We start from the raw sequence: 27,750 nt of genomic DNA, 5'->3' as shown, positions 1-27,750 counted from the left end.
GAAGTGTTGAGCAGTGTTAAAAATGACTTTCCAAAATTTAAATGAATGGAAAGAGACAACCTAGGTTATGTGAAATGAAACTCCAATGATGACTTCATCGTTGTTCTTGGAGAGGAGACTTGGTGATCTCCCCGTGCTAGATAGGAGTAAAATAGGGGGTTCCTCCTCAAGAAAGAGGGACAGTGCACAGAAAAATGAAACATACTTAGTGAGTGTATCAGCAAAGAAACCAATTGGTGTCCCTGAGGCCCATGCAGTGCCTCGACCATCTGTACGACAAGCCGTTAGAAGAAGGCTCAACTTTCTGGACAGTGACGACGATTTCCAACCAACACCAGGCTTTGATTTCACTGACAAGATGGCTGCTTTTAGGGAACTTCTGAAGAAAGATTCTGAACGAGATGCTGAAAGAAATAGAAAGAACTTTGAGAATAGGTACACTGGTGAAGTGGGGAGGCCTCACATCAGGGACACAGAGGGAGGGGGTCCACCAAGTGAGAATGGATTACCGAGGTCAAGGGAAGCCCGGAGATTACTCAGTAGGTTGGCTGATGAAAAACTCGCTAGGATGTCATACAGGAATTACCGTGCTCAGCTTCATCTTCAAAGTGCATCTTATTCGCATAACAACCAGGAAAGAAGGGTTGATATGCCAAAAACTGAAAACAAAAGTGAAAATAGAGATGAGGATTATCTAGATAAATTTTTATCAGAAAGAACTAGCATAAGGTCGTCAAGCCAACAGAGAGAAGCTAGCCATCAAAACGATGCTGATCTTGACAAAATTCCACAGAAGGAATCCCCTTGTCAGACAAACTGTGATAAAATTCCATTGTGCCAAAGGAATCCATTACAGGAACCAGGTCTTCTTTTAAATGACACTATGGGCTCCACAAGTACCCTAAATAGGAAAATAGGAAAGGTTTCAATACAGTCTAATGTTCCTCATTATCATCCTTCATATGTATCAACAAAGGAACCTCCCTCTGAAACTGTGAAATCTTTGAGCAAACAACCAAACTCTAAAGGACTGGGACTATGTGAAGGAATTAGGACAGGGGAAGTAATCTTCACAAAGTCTCGTTCAGGCAAGACTTCACGTACCAGTGTTAGTGGAACTCCTCAGTCGGCCAGCAAGGGAGATGGTGGTGTTTTAACCCTGCAGGACTTGGCTTCATCTCCAAGTAAAATCAAATCTAGCAGAGGAAAAACAAAGGAAAGACAAAAGTCAGAGGAAAAAATCAGGAAAAATATCAAAGAATTGAAAGAAGATCTCAACATTTCTGATTCTTCAAAAGAGAATGATAAAGTTACATCAAGGAGGCACAAAAAACCCAGCAGGGACAGAGATGACCTGGAAGTCAATGAGATAGTGGAGGGAACAGATGAGCCTAAGATGACAGGGGTGGTGGATATGGAGGGTCCTACTGCTCAAACCACCAGGAAGGCTGTGTTTGGTCCCAGGAACCCAGAGACTGAAGGGGCCAAGAGAGAAGGTGGATGGAGGTATGGTAATTTCATTGGATTAAATGTGTTTCATTGTTTGCAGTTACTGGTACATATATATTCTGTGTAACTCTACTTCTGTCACTAGATCACTATTCAGTGAGTATATGAAGATTTATTGAAATATTGGTGATTACTAGTATTTGGTCAATAAATTAATGCATACAAAAAATTAGAGTTATATTATCAGATGTTCATATTTTGTATAAACAATAACTGAGATTGTGGAAATGTTTACAGACCGACTGAGGGAAGTATGAGTGGGTCAGTCCGATCTACAGGATCTCAGTCTTCAACTATCATGGCCGTCGAGCTTCTAAGGAAGCTGTACAACGTGGATCCAAGAACTAGACAAGACCTTGTTCTTAAAGTAAGATAAGTACTGAAACTATAAACAGGTACAAACTGAAATAATTTGGCCAGTTGTTTGTATGCATCATTGTTAAAGATAAATGACATAACTGTTCTCTAAATATTCTTAGTTCAAATACTGTATGCAGGTAATGGTTTATTTACCTCTTGTTCAGTTTGCTCAAAAAGTGTGTTGCAAAACTATTTTTTGCTACCCAGGTATTTTCCATTCAACCAAAACAATATTAGCATACAGGTATAAATGCTGACTTTTTTTTGCATTTATATAATAAAGAAAAAATAAATGAGATTGATGAATTTTAACTGTTCAATATGAGTACCTTGGTGCTTGATTGAAATCCTTTCTGCTTCTATGTTGAAGGCCAAGTGCTTTAGAAGGTGGTTGAAGAATGTGCAGTCAATGCAGTCCATAGATGAGAAGGATCCCTACGCCCAGTCTGGCCAAGAATCGTATGTAGGGGGCCCCAGACAGGGGCTGGGTGGTTTGCTAGGCTCTGCACAGCTGACTGAGACAGACATTGGGGACAATGCTTTGTTGAGTTTTCCACATGACAATCTGCAAACTTATGAGCAAAATGGTGTGGGCTTAAATAGGAACACTGTAGAGTATAAAGGCACTAATTTCATAAGATATGACACAAGGTTTGGTGAGCATCGCACACCAGGTGAAAAAATTACCACAAAGGTTGCACCTATTACAAAGGAGAATTTAGAAAGACACACCCAAATAGTGCAAAGTAATATTCAACCTTTCTCCAGTATTCATTTGAATGATGGACCCTCCGCATTCACCATTGTTAGACCATGTCCAGCAAATCAGAAAGATTCACCTGGAGAAAATGGAAATCCCCCAACTCCTCGATCACGGGTAACAAGGGGAAATAGCACTGGTCAAGCAGTTCAAAGCACAGACAAAATACTTTACCCTCAGACACACTTTGCCAATTTTAATGCTGACCCACAAGTTAAGATTTTCTCAGACAGTATTGCACGTGTGGCCAGTGTGCCTGCTTCTCAGCCTGTGACGTGTTCTGCTAGCAGGTGTGTGACTGATAGTGCTAGAATAGCTAGGAGACTGGGACGGGCCACTAATCTGGTCCTCCCCTCCGTGTCTGAGAGCTTTACACAGCTTCTGGACACAGCAAATTATGGGGTCTGTCTGCAAAGGTGAGTGTCAAAGCTAAACACTATAGAATTAGAAAACTGGTTGCAGTGGTAAAGTGTTAAAAAGTCTTTAAGGGAAATTTGGAATTTATGGATAAATATGGTAGACATGTAAAGCATTATTACTTGCCTATATCACTCTAGGAAAAGAAATATTGAGACACATTTATCATTGCAGTGCTGAAATGTTTCATCGCCGTAGAGTCCAGAGGGATTTTTTTCTGAAATGGAAGAAAAATGCAGCTGAGCATGTAATCATCAGGGCTGCAGACAACCTCCATAGGTTACACTCTCTGAAAAAAGGAATGAATGCCTTTAAGTGGGCCATCAACCGGTCAAGAATCATGGTGGACATTTATCAGAATAAACTAAAAGGAGTACTGGTCACAGCTACCTTCTACAAGGTCAGAAAACTAACATTATTTGAGACATTAATAGATTCTGATATGTGTATGAGTATCTTATCATCAGTATTCTTGTGTGAATGTGTTGCTTTTTAAATTGGGGAGGGGGTGGGGTGCTGAAAGTTTGCTGCTCTGTATATAATGTTTAACGGTAATGAAATCTGCAAGAAAAAGAATTTTCATGGTTCATTTAGTCAACCATTGGTAGAACATTGTTATACACTTAAGTATAAGAAGTTTAAAACTTTGTTAAAACAATCAGTGGAGGGACCAAGCTAACATCAGTCGGCAGAGGAGAATGCAGAAGACTTTTGACAGATGGAGACATTTTACAGAGGAGTCGCAGAAGTAAGTTATCAATATTCTGAATAACATTAGCTCCATCTATCCCCCCACCACCATGTCCAATTATTTGGAATATTGACTAATAGCTTTTTACAGCACAGCACCCAGTATAACAGTCATAGCTCCAGAATCCCAGTAGATCCACTGCACTTTATAAAACTCAAAACATTGTCTCTATATATTCAAAAAGATTTTTGAAATTGAATAACTTATTTAGAAATAGAAGTTATGATGATTTGGTTTGGTTAGATTGTCAACATCTTTAATTTTAATAACTTTGAAACTGCACATGATCAGATAGTGACCTTATACTGTAAAGAAACTTTTATTCACTTGTGAAAATATCCATGAATTTTGAGATGTTCTTCGTTTTGCAAATGTTTGTCACTGGGAACCTTAAATTAAGTTAATTTTATACAGTATGTTTCCCCATTAACAGAAATTAATACAGTGTAGTTGCAGATGAATTTCAATTGACAAAACACGTAAAAATAATAAAAGTTTTTGCGAATAATGTTAGTTAACAGTGATTGCTTTATATTAAGGTGTCAAGGGTTAATACTATATGTCAGATAGCAACATGCCAGTCTATTTCTTAACTCTGTGAAAGACAATAACTGTTTCACAAACACATAGTGATTTCAGTTAAGCTTTACAAAATGAAAGTTTGCACTTCATGCATGAAAAATGTGCAATTAAATTATCCATTTTTTTTTTCATAGAAAAGCAAAACAGTTTGTATAGATTTTAGATTTTCTGTTATGTTATTTATATTTAGAATTATGGCATTTCTTTTCTATGTAATAAACTACTGTATACTGGGAATTATTTGTTTGGCATTTGATCCAGAGTCATTTTGTTCGAGTTATGTGCCCTTTGTTAGGGTACTATAAATAATATTTAATAGGGAGAACATTGCTTTTGCATATTTTTTTTTCGATGGTAACGGTTGGACATGAATTACGTGTATCTGGTTTTGAATTAAAGATATGCAAAAATATACCTAATAAATAACGACAGTGCTCTTGTCATGCAAAATAAAGTCGCACAAAATATACCAATTTGAAGTAACATACATTGTTTAAATCACTCATTGAGGATGTTGATGCAATGGGCAGAAGTTTTCCAGTGTACAGTAAATGTGTGTATTCTATCTAATTTCTGTCTTCTTTTTATCCTCTCCATTCTTTAAATTTGATCTCGCTATTAGTCGCATGATAAGGCTGTTAGAACAATATTGTTGTCTCCTCCAAAGTTGTATCCAGAATTATACTTAATATTCTAAAGATATTTGAACATTGACCTAATATGTTGTAACCCATAAGCTTAAGATTTTATATGTTGAAACTATGCTTGTTTAATAATTCTAAAGAGTTCTGAAGGTACTTAAATCCTCAGTATGTTGTTGTCTTAGATCAAAGGTTGACACAACCTTAATAAAGTCAAGGTCGTGGGGTCATGAATTGGGGCATAGTTGGGGATAATTTTTTGGTGGTTGAAAGAAAAAAAATATTCTGTTTTAAATTGATTTATTCTTCATGCTTCTTTTAAAGAAGAGTAATTTCATCTTTTGGTCTTTAAGCTAAGAGAAACAGCTTTTACAGAATCTATTTTCTTGTGTATTTTTTTGTGATGTACCATATTAATAGCATATTTACCACTATTTCTGTTTTAACTTGTTAGCCCAAAGGAATTTATGCAGGGCAAGATGTGTGATTTCAGGAAGAAGTGTTTAGTTTTCATCTTTAATTGTTAATGTTTTAATTGTTACTAGTATCAAACAATAACTAAACGTAGATTTTCGGGTCTAATTGTCACTCAGATTTAGGATATCCTTTATAAAATGAAGCTATAGTCATCCGAATCTTTTGATAAGTGAATTACTTTAAGGGACTTTTCAAATTTGTTTATTAAAAATATCCTTCTTTTAGCAATACATGTATCAAAATTTAGCAAATTTGACATGAAAATTGTAAAACAATTTTAAGTCTGCATATATAAGGTTTAAAATTTGCTGAGTACTAAAAGAGCAAAATGGAAAAATATCATCAATATTATTCCTCTAGCTGTCTTACCTACTTTTATATGTAATTTTTCCTCTGACATTGATATCAATCAATATCAACCTTATTAGACTGAATTTCATATTTCATAGACTTAACACCAAGATTACAAAGTAAGTACCTGTGTACCTGAATCATTTAGACAAATCACGTGTTTATCACAGTGTGTTTTAAGATTTTCTACCACATTAAAACACGGATTTAATGAGAAAGTTGGTCTGGTTTAAATGAAATGGAAAATACTGCAGACAAAGAAGGGGTCAGAAAATTAGACTCTATTAATGTAGATGTTGAATTGCATTAATATGTGAAACATGAGGAATGGCTTGAAAATTAAACTATTTATAACAAGTTTTCCTCGTCAATAGTTTTATAATTGTTATTGCATGTACTTACATTACTCAGTATAACATGTTTGTTGTTGTTATTTCCATATTTAACATCAGGACGTATACTGTGTTATAAATATAAGGAAGCCTTTCTGGGAAATAATGTCTCTTTTTCCCACTTTTTAGAATTCGCTACCTACAAGACTCCATGGATCACAAGCTGTTGATCCGAACAATGAACACCTGGAGAGAAAAGTTCCAGATTCGAGTTAAAGAGAACTCGGCTCATAATCACTTCAGGTATAAGACAGGAATGCTCATATTTCTTAACAAAAATCTTTTTAGTCAGAAAGATGTGGGGAGTCCATTTTTTTATGCTGTGTTGTATTGTGTCCTTGTCTCTGATTTCAGGAGGAGGGTTTTAACTCAGAGCCTCACAGCATGGAGGATTTACACCCTGGAGTCTAAAGAAAAACAGAGAAGAGATGAGATGGCTAGGTATGATTACAGTAAAACCAAGACAATCAGCCATGTTAGGTACATGTTAAGTTAGATATGGAAGAGGAATTACCGGTATGGAAGAAAAATTGAACTTGGATATTTTTATTTTGTAGAAATTTGTACAGTGAGAGACTACAGAGTAAAATGTTAACTAGCATGGTGATACAGTACAGAAAAATGTCCCTGGCCAAACTTCATCACAGGTACATGTTGTCTCAATGTTTTCAAATGATTGATTTTTAGGTCTTGAAGCTGTGATGCTTTTTTCCTCTGAATTATAAATCTAAATATGAAGAAAAAGCTAGCACATGTACAGTGTACTTGAATCATGTGTATTGTAAATTGGTAGTTTTTGCTTGGATGTAATATTTGTGAGTTTTGTGATAAAAAGGTATTATATGAAGCTATCATTTTCATAACTTTCATTATTCTATTCCACTAATATAACCATCACGTCTAGATGGTTTTATAAACAAAAATCAAAACTGTTCATGATAACACGTCCATGGCATTCTTGATTTTCAGAGACCATTTTCTTCAAAAACTGTTACTTGAATGGAAGCAGGCAGCCTCTATCAGTCGTAAGGAGTATGAGATGAATCTGGTTCTGAGCCAGGAACACTGGGAAAAAAACCAGCTCCAGCATCGCTTCCAGCACTGGCATGACCTACTTTTGACTGAGAGAGCAATCAAAGCAGGCAATCAGAAACTTGTCAGGTTTGTCCTCCAGGTTTACTATTTTTTTTTACTAGAGGCATTACCTCTACTTTATATACCCCTGCTCCGAAGGAGAGGGGGGTATACTGTTTTACCCTTGTGTGTCTGTCTGTCTTTCTGTAACAAATTTTTCGTCACAGTTTTCTCAGGAACTACTCATGGCAGAGACTTGAAATTTTAGCACCCACGTTGAGGTATGCCATATGGTGGGATTCATTTTAGTACGAATCTGATGTCAACTTCCTGTTTATCCGTGCATCTGTCTGTACCATACATAAAAAATTTTGGTCGCAGTTTTCTCAGCAACTACACATTGCAGATGCTTGAAATTTTAGCACACGCTTTGTTTAGGCATGCCATATGGTGGGATTCATTTTTGTATGAATTCAATGTCAACTTCCTGTTTATCCATGCGTCTGTCCATACCATACATAACAAATTTTGGTTGCAGTTTTCTCAGCAACTACTCATTGCAGTTGCTTGAAATTTTAGCACGCTCTTTGTTAAGGCATACCATATGGTTGGATTCATTTTTGTACGAATCCATTGTCAACTTCCTGTTTATCCATGTGTCTGTCCGTACCATACATAACAAATTTTCGTTGTAGTTTTCTCAGCAACTACTGACTGCAGAGGCTTGAAATTTTAGCACACTCTTTGTTTAGGCTTGCAATATGGTGGGATTCATTTTTGTACGAATCTGATGTTAACTTCTTGTTCATCCCTGTGTCTGTCCATAAATGAACTTGTGTACATTCACATCAGAATGTATATTCACATCAAAGCAGGGGTATTACTAGTGAGCATTGGCTCACAGACCTCTTGTTTTGTTAATAAACTATTGCAATAAATAATTGAAAAAAAAGTGTTTTATATACCAGTACTTATTTTGCAAGGAGAGTGAGGCGACTTCTAGGATATTGTTTGTGAAATGAAGAATGAAGAAAATGTGCCATACATAAATATTGCTTGTACAAAGTTCAAAGTTTGTTAATTTTTTTGTTCTACAGAAATGCATTTATTATCTGGAATACAAGCTGGCAACATCAGGTTCGATATCGAGAAGAAATTCACGCTCGCATCCGACACAAAATCCTGTCTACTTCTCTGAACTGCTGGAAAGAAAATGTGGCCGTATTGAAGAAGCGTCGTGAGGCAGCAGTGGTTTTCCTGCAGCGAGTCTTAGTGAGACATAGTTTGCACGGCTGGCAAAACTACACACAGCACAAACGACAGCTCAGGTAGGCCATGTCTGCTGTGATCATACTGACATCAAGTTTCATCCTCACCAGATTTTTGCCAAGTACAATTTTACTGGTCAGAACTCCTTAAAGATTGAACAGTTTTAAAGTATCCCTCACCTGCATGCTTTTTGAAATGTTTTGTGCTATTTGAAGAAATTTTGTTAACCCAAACCAAAAGAGTTCGTATCCCTTCCATTTCATTCCTTTCACCTTTAAGTTAAGTAACAGAGAAGAAATCTGAAAAGTTCGCAAAAATAACATGGAGATAAATCAGTAAAAATCTATGGTTAATATTTTTAGCACTAAGATGGCATTTTTAAGGTAATGCATTCGAATAATTTTGCTTGAGTTTTATTTATTACACATTTTTGGTTTTATTTCCACCCTTTTGGTTATTGGTTGTGATAAGTTTCTCAGACAAACCATCAGAATATTCAGTAAGATTGTTAAGGAGAAATAAAATGTTCAATGGTTCATATTAAACATTTTCAATTGTTAATAAATAAATGTTAATTTTTGATAATATATTTTATAGTTGCTAAATATTAGTCTTAGAAGTTTTGAAATTTTTGTAGTGATAGAGAACAGCAAAAATTAAGAAAAAATAGAGGATCGATCTACACTTTAAACTGAAAATTTATTACTCATTAAAAGACCATGCTTTTGATATGATTTTTTTTTCTGATTTTTTTTAGATGTAAGTCGGATTATTTTTTTCTGAGAAATTACTCATTTGTTTTGTTGAAGTCTTGTCATTGCATGGTTTCATTGAGTCATGGTGGTGGTATGTTCAAAATTTTCATCATTATCATCTGGAGAAACATGTATAATACAATATATTGTGAGCATTTTCATTATTGCAAGTGGTTGCAATATATACTATAATTTGTTATCTAATATTTGTAAATTTGACATGTGTTTTAACTTTAATGCTTCAACTAGCTACTTATGTGATGTTTTCATTCAGAACAATTCAGGAGACTTTGACATATCGCTTGAACATTAAAATACAACAGAAGGTTATGTCTCTATGGAAACGGCAAGTGGAAGAGAGGCTCAATTTACGCCGTGCTCAAACGTTTTGGTCTAATACTTGTGCCAGGTAGCTAACATGTTGATATTCTAACCCCTTCCAGGTTATTGTCAAGTTTTGTGCATGCTGATTTTGGGCTTCTGAGTTGAAAAATTAACACTTGTTTAAAAATAACAACAAAATTTAACATGTTAAACAATTAAGACATATTTAAATTGGAAAATATTGGTAGTTTTTAGACTTAAAAATAAAAATTAATCAACATTAAACTTAACTTTCCAAATCATTTTATCTTGGAATGGTTTCATTTGTGACATACATGATGAATTTATAGGAAGTCAGTTGTGCAGTGGAAGAAGGTCTGTCACAAGAGATCACTACGTAGGCTGCTCAGTGATACAGAGCCAATCAGAAAACAGAATCTACTCAAACGTAAGATGGTATTTGATAAGTAATCAATAACAGTTTGACCTGTTAAGAAAGCCTAGTGTTTTCTTAAACAATAAAATGCTTTCTTTGGTTGTAAGTACGGGAATTAATGTCGCAGCTATTGCAGAAAAAATACATAACCTGTGTAAGCGGGTTATGTAAATTTTTTCTGCAATAGCTGCGATGTTAATTCCCGTACTAACAACCAAGGAAAGACATTTTATTGTTTATATTTATATCTGTATAAATAATCATTTAAAGTAGGATTTAAAAGATTGATTATTGTACTATTGGTATGTACGTCATTGTACATTTCATTGATGGAGGAGCCACTGATCAAGAAATCCGTACAGGTGATATGCCTAGTGTTCACAAACTGATAAATGGCAATGGTTTTCTTTAGAAATAAAGGAGAAAATATTCAGTGGATGTAAATATATCTTGATGAAATAGTTTTATAGTTTCTTGACTATTCTCGAGTTGTTAATTTACTTTGATGCATGAAATTTTTGAAATAATTGAATTATTTTATAATTCTAATTAAGTCTTCCTCAATTGACCTGGTTCATAAGTACTAGGATTAACTTTTTGATTGACTGTTCCCCTACAGGAATGTTCCAGAAGTGGTTGAACGTAAAGGAGCAGATTGAGTCAGAGAATCAGGAGGTGGAACAGACGAGGGCAATATTAGACAGGACGCAGCTAGAAACTCGCTTCAGTCACTGGAAGGCAGAGACGTTACTGAGGATACGGATCAGACCGCTGGTCCAGCGCAGGCAGACAGTGCTAGTTACAGAGTAAGTCTTGGACACATATTTATCAAATTACCTTTTACTCCAGGAATTTTATACATTTTAAACAAACAATCTTTTACTATGGTAAAACTCCAGGGATGGTAAGAAAAATTGATTGTATTGTTGAGAATTTTCTTTTAATATGTTCAAGCTCTGACGTGTTTTCTCTCATTATTCCAGTTCATTTAAAGCTTGGCATTCTTTGGTGCAGCAGAAGAAAGACTGTAGAAGAAACAACATGATCTTCATGAAATCCAAACTCAGAAAGTGCTTCAATGCCTGGAGGTCAGACATGCATTGTATCTAAAGTCTGTATATTTGGATTTTAATGCTAATACATCCTTGCAGACAATCCTTTGTATTGAATACAATGGTAGCTATCAAAGCTATGCTTTCTTGTTATTACAGGAGACAATTTCTATTGCAAGCTGTGGAGAAAGACTTGAAAAAGAAAGTAGAAGCAGGCTTTGTGAGGAAGTGTCTGACAGGATGGAGAGAAGTGATCAGGAGAAAGAAGGAAGCACAGCAATTCCACAGCAGACAACTTCTGAAGCAGACATTTGTAGAGTGGCACTACAAGGCCATTAAAAAGATGAAAGAGAGACTGGCTACAAAAGAGGAACAGGTACAAAAAAATTATTTCCACATCACTCACACTCTTATTTACTGAATGCTCTGTTTTAAATTCTACTAAAGCTACACCAGTACATGTATAGTAGGAAAAGCATGTAAATACCCAAAATTGCTCAGTCTGGATATTTGATGTTTTGGCATACCGGTATTTTGTTTTCCAGCAAAATGTTTCAGTCCCCAGAATGTCTCTGTATGTTTCAAAATACATTTTTTCAATTCTGGTGTTTTTTTTATTTTCTAATTCTGATGTTTAATACAGCAGAATAATACAGAAATATTGATGGCCAGTTTAGAAGAGTTTTTATTGGAATATTTTAAGGATTCATTTGTACATTGCTTTGTTTATTTTAGGAATACAACAATTTCTTGCTCAAATCCTATTTCAATTTGTGGCTGACCAATGCACAACAACAGAGGAGATATGAACAGGACATTATAGACAGGGCAGAGGAGAGCCAAAAGAATAAACAGATTGAGTCCTCCTTTAAATTCTGGAGACACCATCTCAGGGCCACACTTGTTGCAAGGTACAGTAGCCATAAGCTTATACTTGTACATTGTATGTCTTATTCAGTCTGTCAAAATTTCCAAATTTCTGTAGTAAAATGTCTATCTGCATTTTTTTCCCCCAAAGAGTTTACATTTTGCCAGCTTTCATTTATTATTCTTTCATGCTTCAGAGCTCTGCATTAAGAAATGCATGCACATTTGATAATAGAATTTAATAGAAGCATTTCTTATCTGAATATGCCTGAATCTCATACAAATATTAGATAAAAGATGTGCTGTAAGAATAGATGTCTGTTTTTTTCAGAGAACACCAGAAGATGTTACAGAGGAAGCTGATGATACAGGTGATTGTGGAATGGCGTAGTATCTCAGAGAGGGGCATCAAACAAGCAGTACATGAATTTGCTGTCCGTATTGGACTACAAACTCCCGAAGACTACTCTGGGGAGGCCCTCAGTACTTCAGGAGATTCTGGTGGGTTGAACAAGTAATTCTTGTATATTATTTTAAAAAATTAACTGCAAAATAATTAAACCTTTCAAATGTTTTACACTGGGGATCATAATAATATAAAATCATAATGCTGATTGTTTCCTAAATGCAGAACTCATTTTCAAATCACTTTTGGTCCAGGAGAAGTTTTTACTATCCCTACTTTTAAATGATGAGTATTGAGATCTAATTTTCTAAAAGAAATCCATTCCAAGAATAAGCCAAACTATGACCAAAATTTCATAGAAATTCTGTCGAGGGATACCAGTACATATTACCAGTCTGGATTCTGATTTGGATTTCTGACCATTTTTTGATACTCTTGTATAGCAGAGACACCTGAGAGACTCCAGTTGCTGACAGACATGATACTGGCCAGTGAGAACACCAGTGGAATACACAGTCCTGTGGCATCGTCTACAATGGGCACGCCCATGAAGAGGTAAGGGAGATCACTCAGAGACTAAGACAAAATTAAACACTCAGCATCTACATGTACATTCAGTACTGATTATTAGCTATAAGGAGGAGAAATAATAAAAAATAGTTGGAAGATAAAAGATATTTTGATGCATATTTAAATTATAACAAAAACCAATATTTAAAACTCTCCCTTTTCTTTCAAGTATTTTGGAATCACCCAGAAAGAAGAGGTAGGTCTTAGAAGCCAGACTTATGTCTGTCTCTTGAGTGATTGTGGCTTCCGTGCAGCATGATCTTCATTTATTTCTTCCAAGAAATGAAATTTTCCTCACCTTACACAACTAAACTTTTCAGCATCTATTCATTTATCAGTTCTCAGGTAGATTTTTAACACAACACATAAAGCTGTTTTGAAAGGTAATTAGGTTGTACAATTGAAGGTAGGGTTAAATTCTCATCATCATTTTTACTTTGATATTCCTACATACTTCATTGCTGTGTCATCTAATCACTGCTACACATCTTTGACCAGTCAGGATTGAAATATTGCATTAAATGGTAGTGAAAAATCTTTACCAAGTTACTCCACTGAGTGACATGCTATACCACAAGTCAACACCATCATTACTATGTACACATTTTACTAAATGTTTGTTGTTGTTTTTTTTATTGATGTTCTGTTTAATTTAAAAGTGCATGTATTCTTCAAACCATTATGCTGAGTATTCTCTTTTGGTATTTGCTTTCAGTTACTGTACTTTATAATGTGTTTTTTATTTGAAGTATACTACCGGTATATTAAACTGATAAATTGCATGACTTTCTCTTATGCCCAGAGTGATATCACTATGACTTACTGCTATGGTTCATAAAAATATAATTTATTACTGAGTTTCAGTCGGGAGTGGGGGTGGGGGGTTACAAAACTAGAAAATATATTAAAAGATTGTAATTTGGTAGTGTATGGTTATAAATTTTTGGTCAGGGATGTACAAGTAGGTATTTTTATTTTTAGGTTATTTTCTCCAGCCTTGAGTCGTGTGAGTCTTGACTTGGATAGGTCCATTCCAGAAATGGACCTCAAACCCTCCCTCGTTAACACCAGTTTTATTGATGCCAGATTTGAGATGGAACAGGCAGTCAAGACAGAAAGAATGAAGGTGAGTTTCCAAGTTTCTTTTACTTTTTGTTCAGATGGATGAGAATATTTAAACATTTTGTTTGATTTTTTAATTGAACGTTTTGGATAAATATACTTGTAAAATATGTACAATAAAATAATTTTGGTGAGTTTATCTTTTTAGACCTTGGTGACAACAGCTGTGAAGAGGATTCAATTCTGGCCAGTCAGTATTATTTTTGATCAGTGGTGGGAGTACACTGTTCACCAGAGGGAGCTCCGAACACTTTGTAAACAGGCCAGTGATGTCATACAGAGACAGAGGTTAAAGTTCACCTTTGGGGTTTGGAGGTCACTCTACCAGAGAGAGACTCAGGCTAGGCAGTTCAGGGTAATTACAAGAGTAGATACAAATATCCACACAAGTTTGGTTTTGAAGAAAATTCCAGTCATTGAGGCATCTTTTTCTATTGACAATTGTATTTTTACCTTCAAATGTCATAAAAATTCTATTTTATTAATACAGGAGGAATGTTTGAAGAGACATGTCTTTGAAGCACTGCAGGAAAACAAAAAGATGATGAAGTACAAGAAAGAGATGACTGCACTTGCTCATGACTATCATTCATTAATGGTGTTCAGAAAAATATTTCCAGTTTGGTTTGAAAAGGTATAGAAATAGAGATTTGAATGTTTAGTTTTGGTTTATTTGCTTAAGTTGTACTTTGAGTTCTTTAGAATGTTTTACTTAAAACCATCAATGACTAATTGCTTTAGGCACAAGAAATGAGACATACCCGCAGTGTTATTCGTATCTGGAACACTAGAACAGAACAGGAACAGGGGTTACTTCCCTTGGAAGATACTCTTCATCACAGACTGTCCATGAGGACCTTAAGGAAGTGTTTTGCTGTATGGCAGCTTAAATTCCTGCAGATTGACAGACTGAGAAAAATATATAATAAGATTATACAGAAAAGGTTGGACTTATTCATAAAATTTCTATACTGTATTTATTAAATTTCTTAATAATATGAATGTATATGAAGAGTGTATTCATAATCCTATAAAAATTATACATGAAGATTTACGAATTCAGTGCTTGAGGTGTGAGCACTGAGTATGTGTCTAAGAAACTCTATCTCCTTCAATCTATTTAATTCGCTAGTCTGTTTTAACAGGTTCTTTGAAGTTTGGAGAGAATGGGCTCAAAGAAAAGCTCAGTTGCGAAGGGAGAGCCAGAATTTCAGCAATCACAGAGTACAAACTTGGGTATGTGTGCAACATTGTTTTCTGCCTATAATAAAGCATATGAAGTTTTATTTAATGATGCTGAATGACACAATTGTTCATTTGTTTTGTTTTTTTTTAGGCTTTTAACACTTGGGTTCTTCGTCGACAACAAATGGTTGTCATTGATCAAAAGGTCAAGGACACTCAAACACAGCACATGAGGTTGATGTTACAGAGTTGGTACCACTGGGCCTCAGGTATATAAAATAAGATATATATCTAGTAAATCTAAAACAGCAAATGAAATTGCCACCATATCATGGATACAAAAAAATACATGGATACAAGAAAAGTAAAAATAAGAATCTTAAGACTTGTTCGGATATGTACTTATTTCTCACTTTTGCATATCAGAACACAAGAAAAGAAAGCTGGCAAGTGTGATGGTGATGCAGACCTCACAGAGAAACCTTGTGATGAGAACTTTTGCAACATGGAGAATCCAGACTGAGAAATGTCAACAGTTATCTAAGTGGTGTCAGCAGAGACTGATGATCAGGTCAGAACAACTTAATCTGTGATGCAAAAAAAAAAAATAGTTGTGTTATTTTATTTTTGAGAACATAGTGGTCATTTTGTATTGTGTGGTTTCAGAGTAATCCGAGAGTGGCAGGAAGTAGTGGAATGGAAGAAACAAATGAGACAGAAAGTCCTGTCATTCCAAGTGAAGTCTTATACCAAACAGGTTAGATACATTGAAACTTTTCAATTGCCACATACAAAAGATTGAAAGAATTGATTCAAAGTTAAAGTAATTATACTTTTGCTTTCAGGTGATAAGGATGTTCAAGATTTGGCACTTTCAGTATTTGGAGCGTGTACAGCAGCATGAAGAGCATGAAGCATACATCAGGAGACGTGTGTTGGAGTATGGCAGACATTGGAGGAAGCAGGCTCAGAAAGCAAGGGGCAGACAACTCCATCAGGTGTTCATGTATAGACAGGTATTTTTTTAACTTGTTTAAATTGAAGAAATTTAGAGTATTTTTTTTAGAATCTGAAATAGTATTTTCTTTTTATGCATTCAAAATTTCATTTACTTTGTCTTGGGGTTTAATCCACTCCTTCCCATACATGGAGCGAGTGTTGATCAAACCTGTGCCTTGTGACAATGTATCCTGGGATGTTATTGCATTTTCATCTCTACATTTAGGTTTTCACAAGCCCATTTTTACTTACTACTTGCTTCACTTATGTCTAATGTAAATCAATTTGTTGAACATGCATGTATGAATTTGCCCTAGTAATAATGTACACACTGTATACGTATTTCTGTCATAGGTTGCTACCTGTTTTGCCAAGTGGAAGTATGGTTATGAGAGGAACCTGGAAAGGGAGAATCAGTTGAATAAGTACATTGTTCGCAGGAATAGAAAGATTCTGGGAACTTTCCTTGATGACTGGAAAATCAAGTTACTCTCAAATCAGGCTACAAGGCACTTTAATGTCAAGCTATTAGGAACATTCTTTAGTGAATGGCATGTATTTGCTTCAGGTATGTTCTTCATTGAAGAATTCTTCAATGATTCTCCTAGCCAAGTTCAAATATTCCAGAGTTTCTGTAATGTATTATCAGGCCATCAAGTGTAACAAGTTTTAACTGTTTTTCTTTTACAGAATCCAGACAGAGGAGACAGACATGTGCCGTGTATCAGAGAGCACTAGAACAGCAGAGTCTGAAGACGTATTTCCAGTACTGGCACAGCCTCACACAGGTCCAGAATGACATCAAGAAACACTGCCATCTCAAACTACAGATCAGGTACAATTCACTGTTATCTATAATCCTCAGAGTTTATAAATACTATGTTAATCGATGCTTACTTTTCTTACCAGTTAAATTTTGAAATACTGAGCATGTTGACTTTATGTATTTTACACTTTTTCCCTGTTATAATACCAGAGTGCTGAGGGAGTGGCATATGTATGCTCGTCGACGTCGACAGCTGGCCACACTAGGGACTGTGCTGACAAAACACATACAGACAAACACATTGAAGAGGGCATGGTACATCATGAAAACACGAGCTGATTATTGCCAGAACCTCAATGAAACTGCTAATAAGGTCAGCATTTCTGTTGTTCTCTTTTTTTCTTCCCCTCTGCATGGCAGAATTCTGAGATTTTAAACTAATGAACATGAAAAGTTGCAGAAACTGACTTTAGAATAGGAAGTGATTATTATATCCCCTGCAAACAAAGTTTGGGGGGGGGGGGGCGTTTAATAGGAATCACTTGTCTGTCTGTTCATGCAATCTTATCCAGACTATAAACTTTGTAATGGAGAATCATGGAACCTAATACTTGGTCAAAGATTGTTTATTACCAGATGGTGTTCCTGCAAGTTTAAGGTCACTGGAAGAAAAGGACTATATTCTGTAGTGGCCAGTATCTGCCCCCAAAATAAAACTTTGATGGAGAAATCTTTAATTATGTTCTAAACCAGGTGGATATTTCCAGACTTCAAAGCATTGAATATTTTTATCAACTATGACATCATTAGTTAGATATGACGTCAATAAAATGACGTAAATTCCAAATTGCAATGATTTTGAGAGAAAATAGCGTATTTTACGTCGGTATTTTGATTGGAAATTATCGAGCGCAGGTCTGCTCAGACTAGATCTTTTGATATAATGTGTAGAATGATAATATCAATGAAATATGTGAATATGGTACCTGAGCAAGCTTGCGCTCTATGAAAACTATAGTCAAAATTGAACAAACTCTGTGCATTTTGGCCTCTATTTTAAAAATAACGGAAATCCAAATAGTTTGTGACGTCACAGAGACAAGTAAAGCCAGCTAATTTTTCCAATTTCATAATATATTGTCTTAATTTGGATTATTTTATACAATATATGCACTTCTTCTCATTTCAAAAGATTTTCAAAATTTGACTATTATGGGGGCAGGAATACGCCCTTACCGTTTATAGTTCTTTATGATTTTTGTTCGGGCTATAACTTTGTAACTGAGAATCATTGAAGCTTTTACTTGGTACAAATATTGTTTATGACCTGAGGGTGTGCCTTTGATCAAAGGTCATTTTGGCAAGTTCAAGGTCACTGGCAGAAAGGTATAGAATTCATGTTTGGGCTATAACTTTGTAATGGAGAATCATCAGAAGCTCATACTTTGTACAAAGATTATTTATGAGCTAAGGGTGTTTCATAACCTTGACCCAAAGTCATTGACAAGAGGATGTGTCATTTTTTTAAACAAGGTCATTTTCGAAAGTTCAAGGATACATTTATGAAATTGCAAGTAGGCACTTTTAAAAAAATTGTAGTGGGGGGTATTATTTTGTGAGTTTGCTCACAGTACCTCTAGTTAATTCCAGTCTTCAAAACAGAACTTTGATAAGAAGAAATTGAAAGAAAATTGGGGGGAAAAAAAACTTTTAGAATTTCACTTTTGTCTTGCTGTGAAGTCTATGCTTCTTTAACATTGTGGGATCCTCAATCTTGGGTTACAGGTGATAACAGAGAAGAATCAGCAATCTATGAGACTGGCCTTGTCTGTATGGTGGAAGCGACTGAACCGTATCATTGCAGGCCACTGCTATCACCATCTTCTAGCCAGGAGAACTGTGAGGCAGTGGAGGTGGTTTGTGGAGAAAAAGAAAGAAGAGCGGGAAATAGAGAGACAGAAGAATGGGAAAGCCATTTTACATCACAACAGACACATCTGGTAAGAAATAAACACAAGGAAAGAAATTTTGGAAGGGATATTGCTCATTGTTTAATGTTCATTCTTTTTACAAATTGATCAACATTTATCAACTTCCTTATAGTAAATTGGCCTTCAGAGCCCTACACAATGAAGTCAAGGTCAAGCATCAGCTACAAAGACACAAACTGAGGTTACAATTGAAATATGGCAGTCTCTGGAAACACCGAGTGGACTTGATGTACACTGCTAAATGTGTGGTGTGTATTTAGATGGAGTTTTCTGATTCTCAAAATTGTTTTACTTGCAGATAATTTGATGAAAGATTTATTTTTAAATTTGATAACATTAATTATTATTAAATTTTTGATTAAAATATAGTACAATGTATGTAACAAAAATAACTCTTCTCAGGCATGTTTTCAATGAATATACCTTTTCAAAACATTTATTGACTGTTTTTGAACAATAAGACTCATGTCACACTTCATTCACAGGAACTGAAGGTGGGTAACATTAGCAGAGAAGGTGACAGTAATGTACAGGTAGATAGTTAGGTTGCACCAGGTTAGATGGAACAGTCTTAATGAGGAAATAGAAATGTTAACATTTTCATTATACTCCTTTGTCTTTCAATCTGTTGATAAGTTTACTCATCTACAACACTTGGGAAAATTTAGTCAATACCTTTTTAGCTCACCTGAGCCGAAGGCTCAAGTGAGCTTTTCTGATCACATTTTGTCTGTAGTCCGTCTGTCCGTCCGTCTGTCTGTAAACTTTTCACATTTTCGACTTCTTCTCAAGAACCACTGGGCCAATTTCAACCAAACTTGCCACAAAGTATCCTTGGGTGAAGGGGATTCAAGTTTGTTCAAATGAAGGGCCACGCCCTCTTTCAAGGGGAGATAATAAAGAATTAGTGAAAAATTAATAGCATCTTTTAAAAATCTTCTTCTCAAGAACCACAAAGCCAGGGAAGATGAAACTCATGTGGAAGCATCCTCAGGTAGTGTAGATTCAAGTTTGTTCAAATCATGACCCCCGGGGGTAGGGCAGGGCCACAATGGAGGATCAAAGTTTTACATAGAAATATATGGGAAAAACCTTTAAAAATCTTCTCCTCAAGAACAGCAAAGCCATGATGAGTCATATTTATATGGAAGCATCCTCAGGTAGTGTAAATTCAAGTTTGTTCAAATCATGACCCCCGGGGGTAGGGCGGGGCCACAATGGAGGATCAAAGTTTTACATAGAAATATATAGGAAAAAACCTTTAAAAATCTTCCTCTCAAGAACAGCAAAGCCATGATTGGTCATATTTATATGGAAGCATCCTCAGGTAGTGTAGATTCAAGTTTGTTCAAATCATGACCCCCGGGGGTAGGGCGGGGCCACAATGGAGGATCAAAGTTTTACATAGAAATATATAGGAAAAACCTTTAAAAATCTTCCTCTCAAGAACAGCAAAGCCATGATTGGTCATATTTATATGGAAGCATCCTCAGGTAGTGTAGATTCAAGTTTGTTCAAATCATGACCCCCGGGGGTAGGGCGGGGCCACAATGGAGGATCAAAGTTTTACATAGAAATATATAGGAAAAATCTTTAAAAATCTTCTTCTAAATAACAGCAAAGCCCTAATTGATCATATTGATATGGAAGCATCCTTAGGTAGTATAGATTTAAGTATGTCCAAATCATGACCCCTGGGGGTAGGGTGGGGCCCCAAAGGAGGATAAAAGTTTTACATAGAGATATATAGGAAAAATCTTTAAAAATCTTCTTCTCAAGAACAGCAAAGCCCTGATTGATCATATTTATGTGGAAGTATACTCAGGTAGTGTAGATTCAAGTTTGTTCAAATGTTGCCCCCCTGGGGTTGGGTGGGACCACAATGGAGGATCAAAGTCTGAAATAGAAATATATAGGAAGATTTCTTCTGATGAAGAACTGCAAAGCCATGATTAGTCATTTTGATATGGAAGCATCATCAGGTAGTGTAGATTCAATTTTGTTCAAATGATGACCCCCGAGGGTAGGGTGGGGCCCAATAGGGGGATAGAAAGTTTTACATAAGAACACATAGAAAAAATATTTCTTCTCAAGAACAGAAAAGCTATGTTTAGTCATATTGATATGGAAGCATCTTCAGGTAGTGTAGATTCAAGTTTGTTCAAATGATGACCCCCGAGAGTAGGACGGGGCCACAATGGAGGATCGAATGTTACATAAGAATATATAGAAAAAATATTTCTTCTCAAGAACAGAAAAGCTATGTTTAGTCATATTGATATGGAAGCATCCTCAGGTAGTGTAGATTCCAGTTTGTTCAAATGATGACCCCTGGGATAGGGAGGAGCCACAAGGGGGGATCAAATTTTTACAAAGGAATATATCAGAAAATTTTTTTTTAAATCTTCTCAAGTACAACAAAGCCATTTGTTATTTTTAACATGGCAGCATCATCAGGTAGTTTAAAATTCAAGCCCCCCCCCCCCCCCCCCCCCCCCCCCCCGGAATCTTTTCAATACTGAACTGATTTGTGCTTTTGCCTATCCACTGTGCTCAGGTGAGCGATGTGGCCCATGGGCCTCTTGTTTGGTTACTCCAGTGACCTACTGCTATCTACTCTATAAATCCAGCTTTGTTAATCATTTGCAAACACAGTCTTCGAATCTTCAATAACTTGTTACTGCTAATGATCCTCAGTAAAACTTTTTGCCTGATTATAATGGGCAGCTAATGCTCTACCAAAACTGTAAAGTTCTTGTACCCAGGGTTGGGCTAAGTTGGCCATATATTGACTTAAAAAAATGTTTGAAATTCATCTGTCCTTGGTAGTTAACAAACTCTAAGAATGATGACAATGATTACCAAAATTATAAAGTTTATGTCCCCAGGGACTAGGCCTTAGAGTTAGACTAAAGTTATCAAATAAATAAGGCTATCCATTTTATTGAAACTAGGTATACTCAGGTGATAGTCAAGACCAAGGAGTCTTTCTAATTACATGTAGTAAAAGTGTATATTTTTTGCAGGTGACTTCAATTTATATGCAGCTTTTACATTTCTTATTAACATTTGCTGGTTTGTTTCTCATAATATACTTATGGAAACAACTAAAACCTTCACCGAAATTGGTTTTGCTTTGAAACTACAAATTACAAATCTGCTAGGCAAAAACCATGATCAGAGAGTTTTCACAAGTCCCTTCTGATTCTATATCAGTTGATGTTCAATAAGAGAATTAAAAAAAAAAGAAAATTATATTTGTAACATTAAGCTTTGCTTATTTATATGCATTGTTAACTAAAAATCTATGAAAACTAAATTATTATTTAACAGGAGGAAGAGAGACTTTTATTACAATCTTGGGATACATGGAGGATAGCATTTGCCAAGCGTCGTGCAGCAAACAAAGTGACAGCCTACAGTGATAGGCAGATATTGTCACAGGTACATGTACAAAAAGTATACATGTACTTTTAAAGAGAATCAATTTATTTATTTTCAATCAAATTAGAAATAAAAGGCCAATGTTAAATAAACTATCATTTTTCAGGCATTTTTGGCATGGAAAGAAGTTTGTTTTGAAAGGATTGATAAAGTGAGGAAGTCGGTCCAGTTTTACCTGCCACCAACAGAACCTCCAATGTTTAAACCCTCCCAGCTCCCTACCCCCATCAGCAGGTCTCAGGGCAAATCCTCCAGGAAATCAACTGTAATGGCCTAGATTTTACTCACAGCAAGGCTTCAAAACTCAAAACTTGAACTCGTCTCAACAATTCTAGTGAAAATGTGAAACTCTTATCATCTGCATGGATTATTTTACAATTGTGAGAGATTTTTGAATTCATAATAATTTATTGTGTGTGTAACTTTTGTATGTGTGTGCTTGTATTTAAGTATAGGAATGACTGCCAAATGTAATAAGCATTCTAGTCAGTATTTATTGAAGCCATTTGTGTTAATTATGCATTCCATTTTATGTTTTAAAATAAAAACAGGGTTTGGTATATTATGTAAATAAATCTGTGATATCACTGTGTGCCAAACTTAAAAGCATGTTCCCTATCCCTGTAATGGGATATAAAGGTGCTGTTATTTCAAAATGTAAAATACATGGACCTTACACTGCAAACCTCTACAGCCATACACATCTGTGATAGTTATTTTTTCAAAGAAATCCGTGTTGATCTTTAAGTATTTTTGTTGCACTCCTTTTCATGTGTTGGGTATATGTTTTTTTTGTGTTTTATTCAAATTCTTCCATTCCACAAATAAATTTGGAAACATTTTTTAGTGTCTTAATTTTTTTCCAGAACACTTTCAGATACTGTAAACATATTACATTTGGCTGTGTATTCTTTTTAGCAACTTTGGCGGCAAGCAACTTCCGATAGTTCAAGTACGTTAAATGTCTTCACATATACACAAAAATAATCTTGAACATTAAGAAATGTGCTTAATCAAATCTACCTAACTTGTTCAAAAATCAATTTCCTCCAGATATCCTACACACTAATGTAATACCTTTAGTCATTCACGGTATACAATTTTGCAAGGATAACTGGTTTCCATACATCTTTCAAAGCTTTTATTGGTATGTACACAAAAGAACAATTTCTCAAGTGAAAGAGTATACATTATATTTTAAAAAATAAAATATTAGTACAAGCTGATGTTAAACATTTTCAACAGTCATGCAAATGAAATGTCTTGTATTAAATCATTCCAACAAAAATGAAATAGAAATACATCAATAAAAACATGAAGTATACATACTGTGTCAACTGTTAAACAAATTAGATATCAGGGGAGGCTATGTTAGGGTGCAATTCATAAATCTGCCATTTCATTCAAAGGTTCAAACTAAAGATATATTATGATATAAATTTAATTTTTGTAACTTTATCTTAAAAGCATGATACATATGTACATGTATGTATATTTTTTTTAGTATTTGACAAATTCCTCATTTAAATACGGAGAAGAAAGCAAACAGTAGATTTCTAAATGTAGATTTTTAAAATGTCTATATTACTACCTCTCACATTGGCATCAATTGGCCTTTGAAGAACATTTAAGAAGATAAGTTAGTTTTGTTTCATTTTTATTCATCTATTATTTCCAAGTCTACCTGATCATTAAAACTATGAAAGTACTTTTTATATTATACAATAAATGTTCTTGCATAATTCTCTTATTCTATTAACCTTTCAAATACATTATCTACAGTGATTAATTATCAAAAGTGAATGGCAAAGGGGAATAACTTCACTCAATAGAATACAAATTAATAGAGCTCTGGCCAGGACCAGAACACTTGACTAAATGGTCCAGATGTTGAAAATTTACGAATTTGGAAGAGGTACCCTCATCATCATAACTATGCAATTAGTTGAAAATTTTCAAAGAATTCAAACATTTTCACTATATTAACAAATAGAGTCCCCCCCCCTTTCAGAGAAACAACAGAACCCCTGGGGCCACAAGTTTTTAAAAAAAATTGTAAAAGCATCCTTGCTCATCATAACTATACACTTGTTTCTTTGCTTTATAACCATGAGTAGAAAAATTTTTTTTGAAAGAAATTATGAATTTTCACTATATAATCAATAGAGCCCCCCCCCCCCCTTCACCAGAACCCCTGACCCAGGGGCCATGAAATTCACAATTTTGGAAGAGGCAGCCATGCTCATTATAACTATGTACTAAGTTTCCTTATTTCATACCCAGGAGCAGAGGAGAAGATTTTCAAAGATTTAATGCATTTTCACTATATAATCAATAGAGCCCCACCCTAACACTAGAACCCCTGACCCAGGGACCATGAAATTCACAATTTTGTAAGAGGCACTCTTGCTCATCATAACTGTGTACTTAGTTAGTCTATTTAATACCCAGGAGCAGAGAAGAAGATTTTCAAAGATATAATGCATTTTCACTATATAATCAATAGAGCCCCGCCCTAACACCAGAACCCCTGACCCATGGGCCATGAAATTCACAATTTTGGAAGAGGCAGTCTTGCTCTACATAACTATGTACTTAGTTAGTTTATCTAATACCCAGGAGTAGAGAAGAAGATTTTCAAAGAAATAATGCACTTTCACTATATGATCTATATAGTCCCACCCTAACACCAGAACCCCTGACCCTGGGGCCATGAATTTCACAATTTTGGTAGAGGGCTCAATGCTTATTACAATCATGCCAACAGTTTGACTGCTTGATGTCCAGGAGTAAAGAAGAAGATTTTTAAAGATTGCATTAATTTTGGTGGTTTTAGCCCCATCCCTCAGGCCCCAGGGGGGCAGGGACCATGAAATTCACAATGTTTGTCCCCCTTCACCCATAGATGCTATATGTCAAAATTGGTTGTAATTGGTTGAGCGTTTCAGAGAAGAAGCTGAAAATGATTAAATGTTAACGCACGAATGACGACGGATAAAATAGATAGCAATAGGTCACCTGAGTGACTCAGGTGACCTAAAAAGGATGTTGGTCAGATCCATGAATTAATGAAAAGAATATGGTGTTTTGTGGCAAACAGTGATCCCTTGTGTAGCTTGGCTATGTAGACAGCAAAAAAATATGACGTAAAACATGAAATCTCTTAATAAGCAAAACAAGAACTGGCATTATTTCATGCAATAAATTTGTAAGCACAGAAATCATTTCTCAGTTGATTGCTTGTCTTTCTCCCGTTGGAAGAAATAGAAGGATTCCCCTAAAAGGATGTGACTGGGCCTGCGGTCTAAAAAATAGGTTCTCTTTGGTTTTCTCCCTCCATCTCCATTATAGGCAGCCAGTTCCTTTTTTATTGCTGGCCAGTCTACCTGAATGGTGGGGTAGTAGGAGCTTAGCCATTGTAGATACTTTGGAGTCGGGAAGGGAATCTTAACTCGAACTATGTCCATCAAGTAAGGGTCATCCATCACACAATTCTCAATAGGTATGGAAACAGATTTGGACATTTCTGTGATGTGCTCATTCTCGATTAGAAGGTAGTCAATGTATTTTGAGATTAGACCTTTGTGGTCGATGGACTGAACCTCTGTGGGATTAACTTCAGGAGAAATGGCCATGTAAAATGTATCCTTGTCATCAGGAGGCTTACCAAACACATCATGTGGAGCCACAATATACTCATCTCTCGGACGGGTCATGATGTATTCTTCTTTGGGGCTGTAGACAAAGTTTTTAACGATGTCAAGGTAGTTTTGGTTGGGCTTTGCTTTGGATGATCTGGTTCTTCTGTGGTAATTGGCACTACCTGATTCATGGTACTGACCAGACTCTGGAATTTCAATGTTTGCTGCTGGAGGAAATTGATGATCACTGTGTGGAAAGCTGTTGAAGATATGGGCAGAATTGCCTGGTCCAATGGCTGAGCCGTGATTGCTGGGCATCACATAGTATTCTGGGTTATTCATCATTTGACTGTGGTAAGGAAAATGGGAATCTGGCACAGACATGTGGGGACCTTCGTAATGGTTTTCCATTCTTGTAGGGGTGGATACTGTTTGTATAGCCTGACCCATATTATTGGCAAACCCTGGCATCGGTCCTGATCTGGCTGTCTGGTAACTGTTTGGTCCATGTTGTATGTTCATATTTTCATCATATATTCGAGGAACTTTCAGGAGGCTGGAAGCAGGTGGTAAAATATTGTTTTGATTGCAGCTGTAACTGTGAGAATGATAGTTCCAGCGATTGTTAAGGTTACTGCTATGCAGAGGTACTCCTTGTGCATTCCACTCGTTACCTGGCTGCATTGAAGGAATTGATGATTCATCAATACCTTGTTTTTCTGTAGGATTTGCATTTGATTCTCCACTGAGATCTTGGTAGGTGGGGTCCATTCTGTATCTGATATTAGGAATCTCTTCCTCATTATTATTTCCCCTCTTTCTTGGGGATCTATCTACCTCAGCTATGCTGCTTGGACTTTGCTCCTCCACTGGTATATGTGCTCCATTTGAACAGTGTCCATTTGCCAAGCTTGTCATTGATTGGGCTGCAACTAGAGATTCCTCATCTCTAGTATCCAACATCTGTTTAGCAGTAGTCCTGCTGGATTGAGTTACCAGTGGTGTCTCCTGTTCTGTTTGTTCTCTGGTAGACGGCTGAATTAGTGATTCACTTTGTTCATTTGAGGTTCTGATGTTCTTGACAGATGAAGGTATTTCTGGAGGTAAAGGTTCAACTACATCCTTTTCAGCATTCTCTTCTGTTGGTATCTCTGATGCATTTAAAAAAGGATGCTTGTTGCACAATAGTTGATTTGGTTTCTCCTCTCTTTCAAGAGAGCCTTGGACATCTAGTGGGACCTCTTTGTGATCTTTAAGAGAGCATTTATCAGCTTTTGACACATGATCCTTTAGATTACTGGAGTTTCTTGCCTTTTTTGATGAGTAGTCAAAAGTTTCATTTTCATCTAATTCTATGGTTATTACCTCATCTTCTTTCTTCAACTTCTTTATGTTGATGTCCATCTCTGAAATATTAAGAATTTCCCTCTGCTTACAGATTTTTCTTAATTTGGAAGTGAATAAACAAAACAGTTACGCTAGCAATGAAATTAAACATTTACATAAAATTTTAATGATGAAAGATAGGTATATTTAATTTTTGAGCAAAAAGCCACAACCACCCTATAACCCAGAGAGATGGATCCAAGAATTTGGAATCTGGTGGGAG

At 35.7% G+C, this 27,750-nt stretch overlaps 2 protein-coding genes across 2 annotated transcripts in view; one reads left to right on the top strand and one right to left on the bottom strand.

Moving 5' to 3' along the window:
- On the top strand, positions 1 to 23,329 carry LOC133172598 (uncharacterized). The gene is made up of 36 exons (XM_061307526.1): positions 1 to 1,506; positions 1,747 to 1,876; positions 2,240 to 3,045; positions 3,221 to 3,446; positions 3,709 to 3,794; positions 6,370 to 6,483; positions 6,595 to 6,681; positions 6,798 to 6,887; positions 7,210 to 7,401; positions 8,412 to 8,642; positions 8,946 to 8,966; positions 9,613 to 9,747; positions 10,013 to 10,110; positions 10,718 to 10,904; positions 11,082 to 11,186; positions 11,310 to 11,526; positions 11,886 to 12,061; positions 12,349 to 12,518; positions 12,867 to 12,978; positions 13,163 to 13,189; positions 13,975 to 14,119; positions 14,264 to 14,470; positions 14,606 to 14,749; positions 14,857 to 15,059; positions 15,261 to 15,351; positions 15,452 to 15,569; positions 15,727 to 15,871; positions 15,967 to 16,057; positions 16,146 to 16,316; positions 16,654 to 16,867; positions 16,990 to 17,134; positions 17,276 to 17,438; positions 18,851 to 19,065; positions 19,169 to 19,304; positions 22,390 to 22,500; positions 22,607 to 23,329. The coding sequence occupies exons 1-36, from the start codon at positions 86 to 88 to the stop codon at positions 22,775 to 22,777; spliced, it is 7,101 nt and encodes a 2,366-aa protein (XP_061163510.1). The 5' UTR covers positions 1 to 85; the 3' UTR covers positions 22,778 to 23,329.
- Positions 23,330 to 25,486: 2,157 nt separating this feature from the next.
- LOC133206350 (uncharacterized) overlaps positions 25,487 to 27,750 on the bottom strand; it is a 5,902-nt gene continuing 3,638 nt past the window's right edge. The window contains exon 2 of the mRNA XM_061342302.1: positions 25,487 to 27,547. Coding sequence (XP_061198286.1) covers positions 25,722 to 27,547 — 1,826 coding nt within the window. The 3' untranslated portion in view covers positions 25,487 to 25,721. The remainder of the gene's footprint in view (positions 27,548 to 27,750) is intronic.

Source organism: Saccostrea echinata, unplaced genomic scaffold, assembly GCF_033153115.1.
Source record: "Saccostrea echinata isolate AGI-Se365-2 ecotype Australia unplaced genomic scaffold, CSIRO_AGI_Sech_v1 ptg000054l, whole genome shotgun sequence".
Classification (NCBI taxonomy): Eukaryota; Metazoa; Mollusca; class Bivalvia; order Ostreida; family Ostreidae; genus Saccostrea; species Saccostrea echinata.
The sequence above is the reverse complement of the archived record's forward strand: the minus strand, read 5'-3'. Positions and strand labels throughout refer to the sequence as shown.

What these genes read in the sequence shown, in the direction of transcription:
- LOC133172598 (XM_061307526.1), top strand. Translation starts at nt 86, where the DNA reads ATGATGACTTCATCGTTGTTCTTGGAGAGGAGACTTGGTGATCTCCCC. An exon ending in CAGCACAAACGACAGCTCAG is followed by an intron (nt 8,643 to 8,945) that starts GTAGGCCATGTC and finishes TAATATTTTTAG; the next exon opens with CACTAAGATGGCATTTTTAA. An exon ending in ATGGGCACGCCCATGAAGAG is followed by an intron (nt 12,979 to 13,162) that starts GTAAGGGAGATC and finishes TTTTCTTTCAAG; the next exon opens with TATTTTGGAATCACCCAGAA.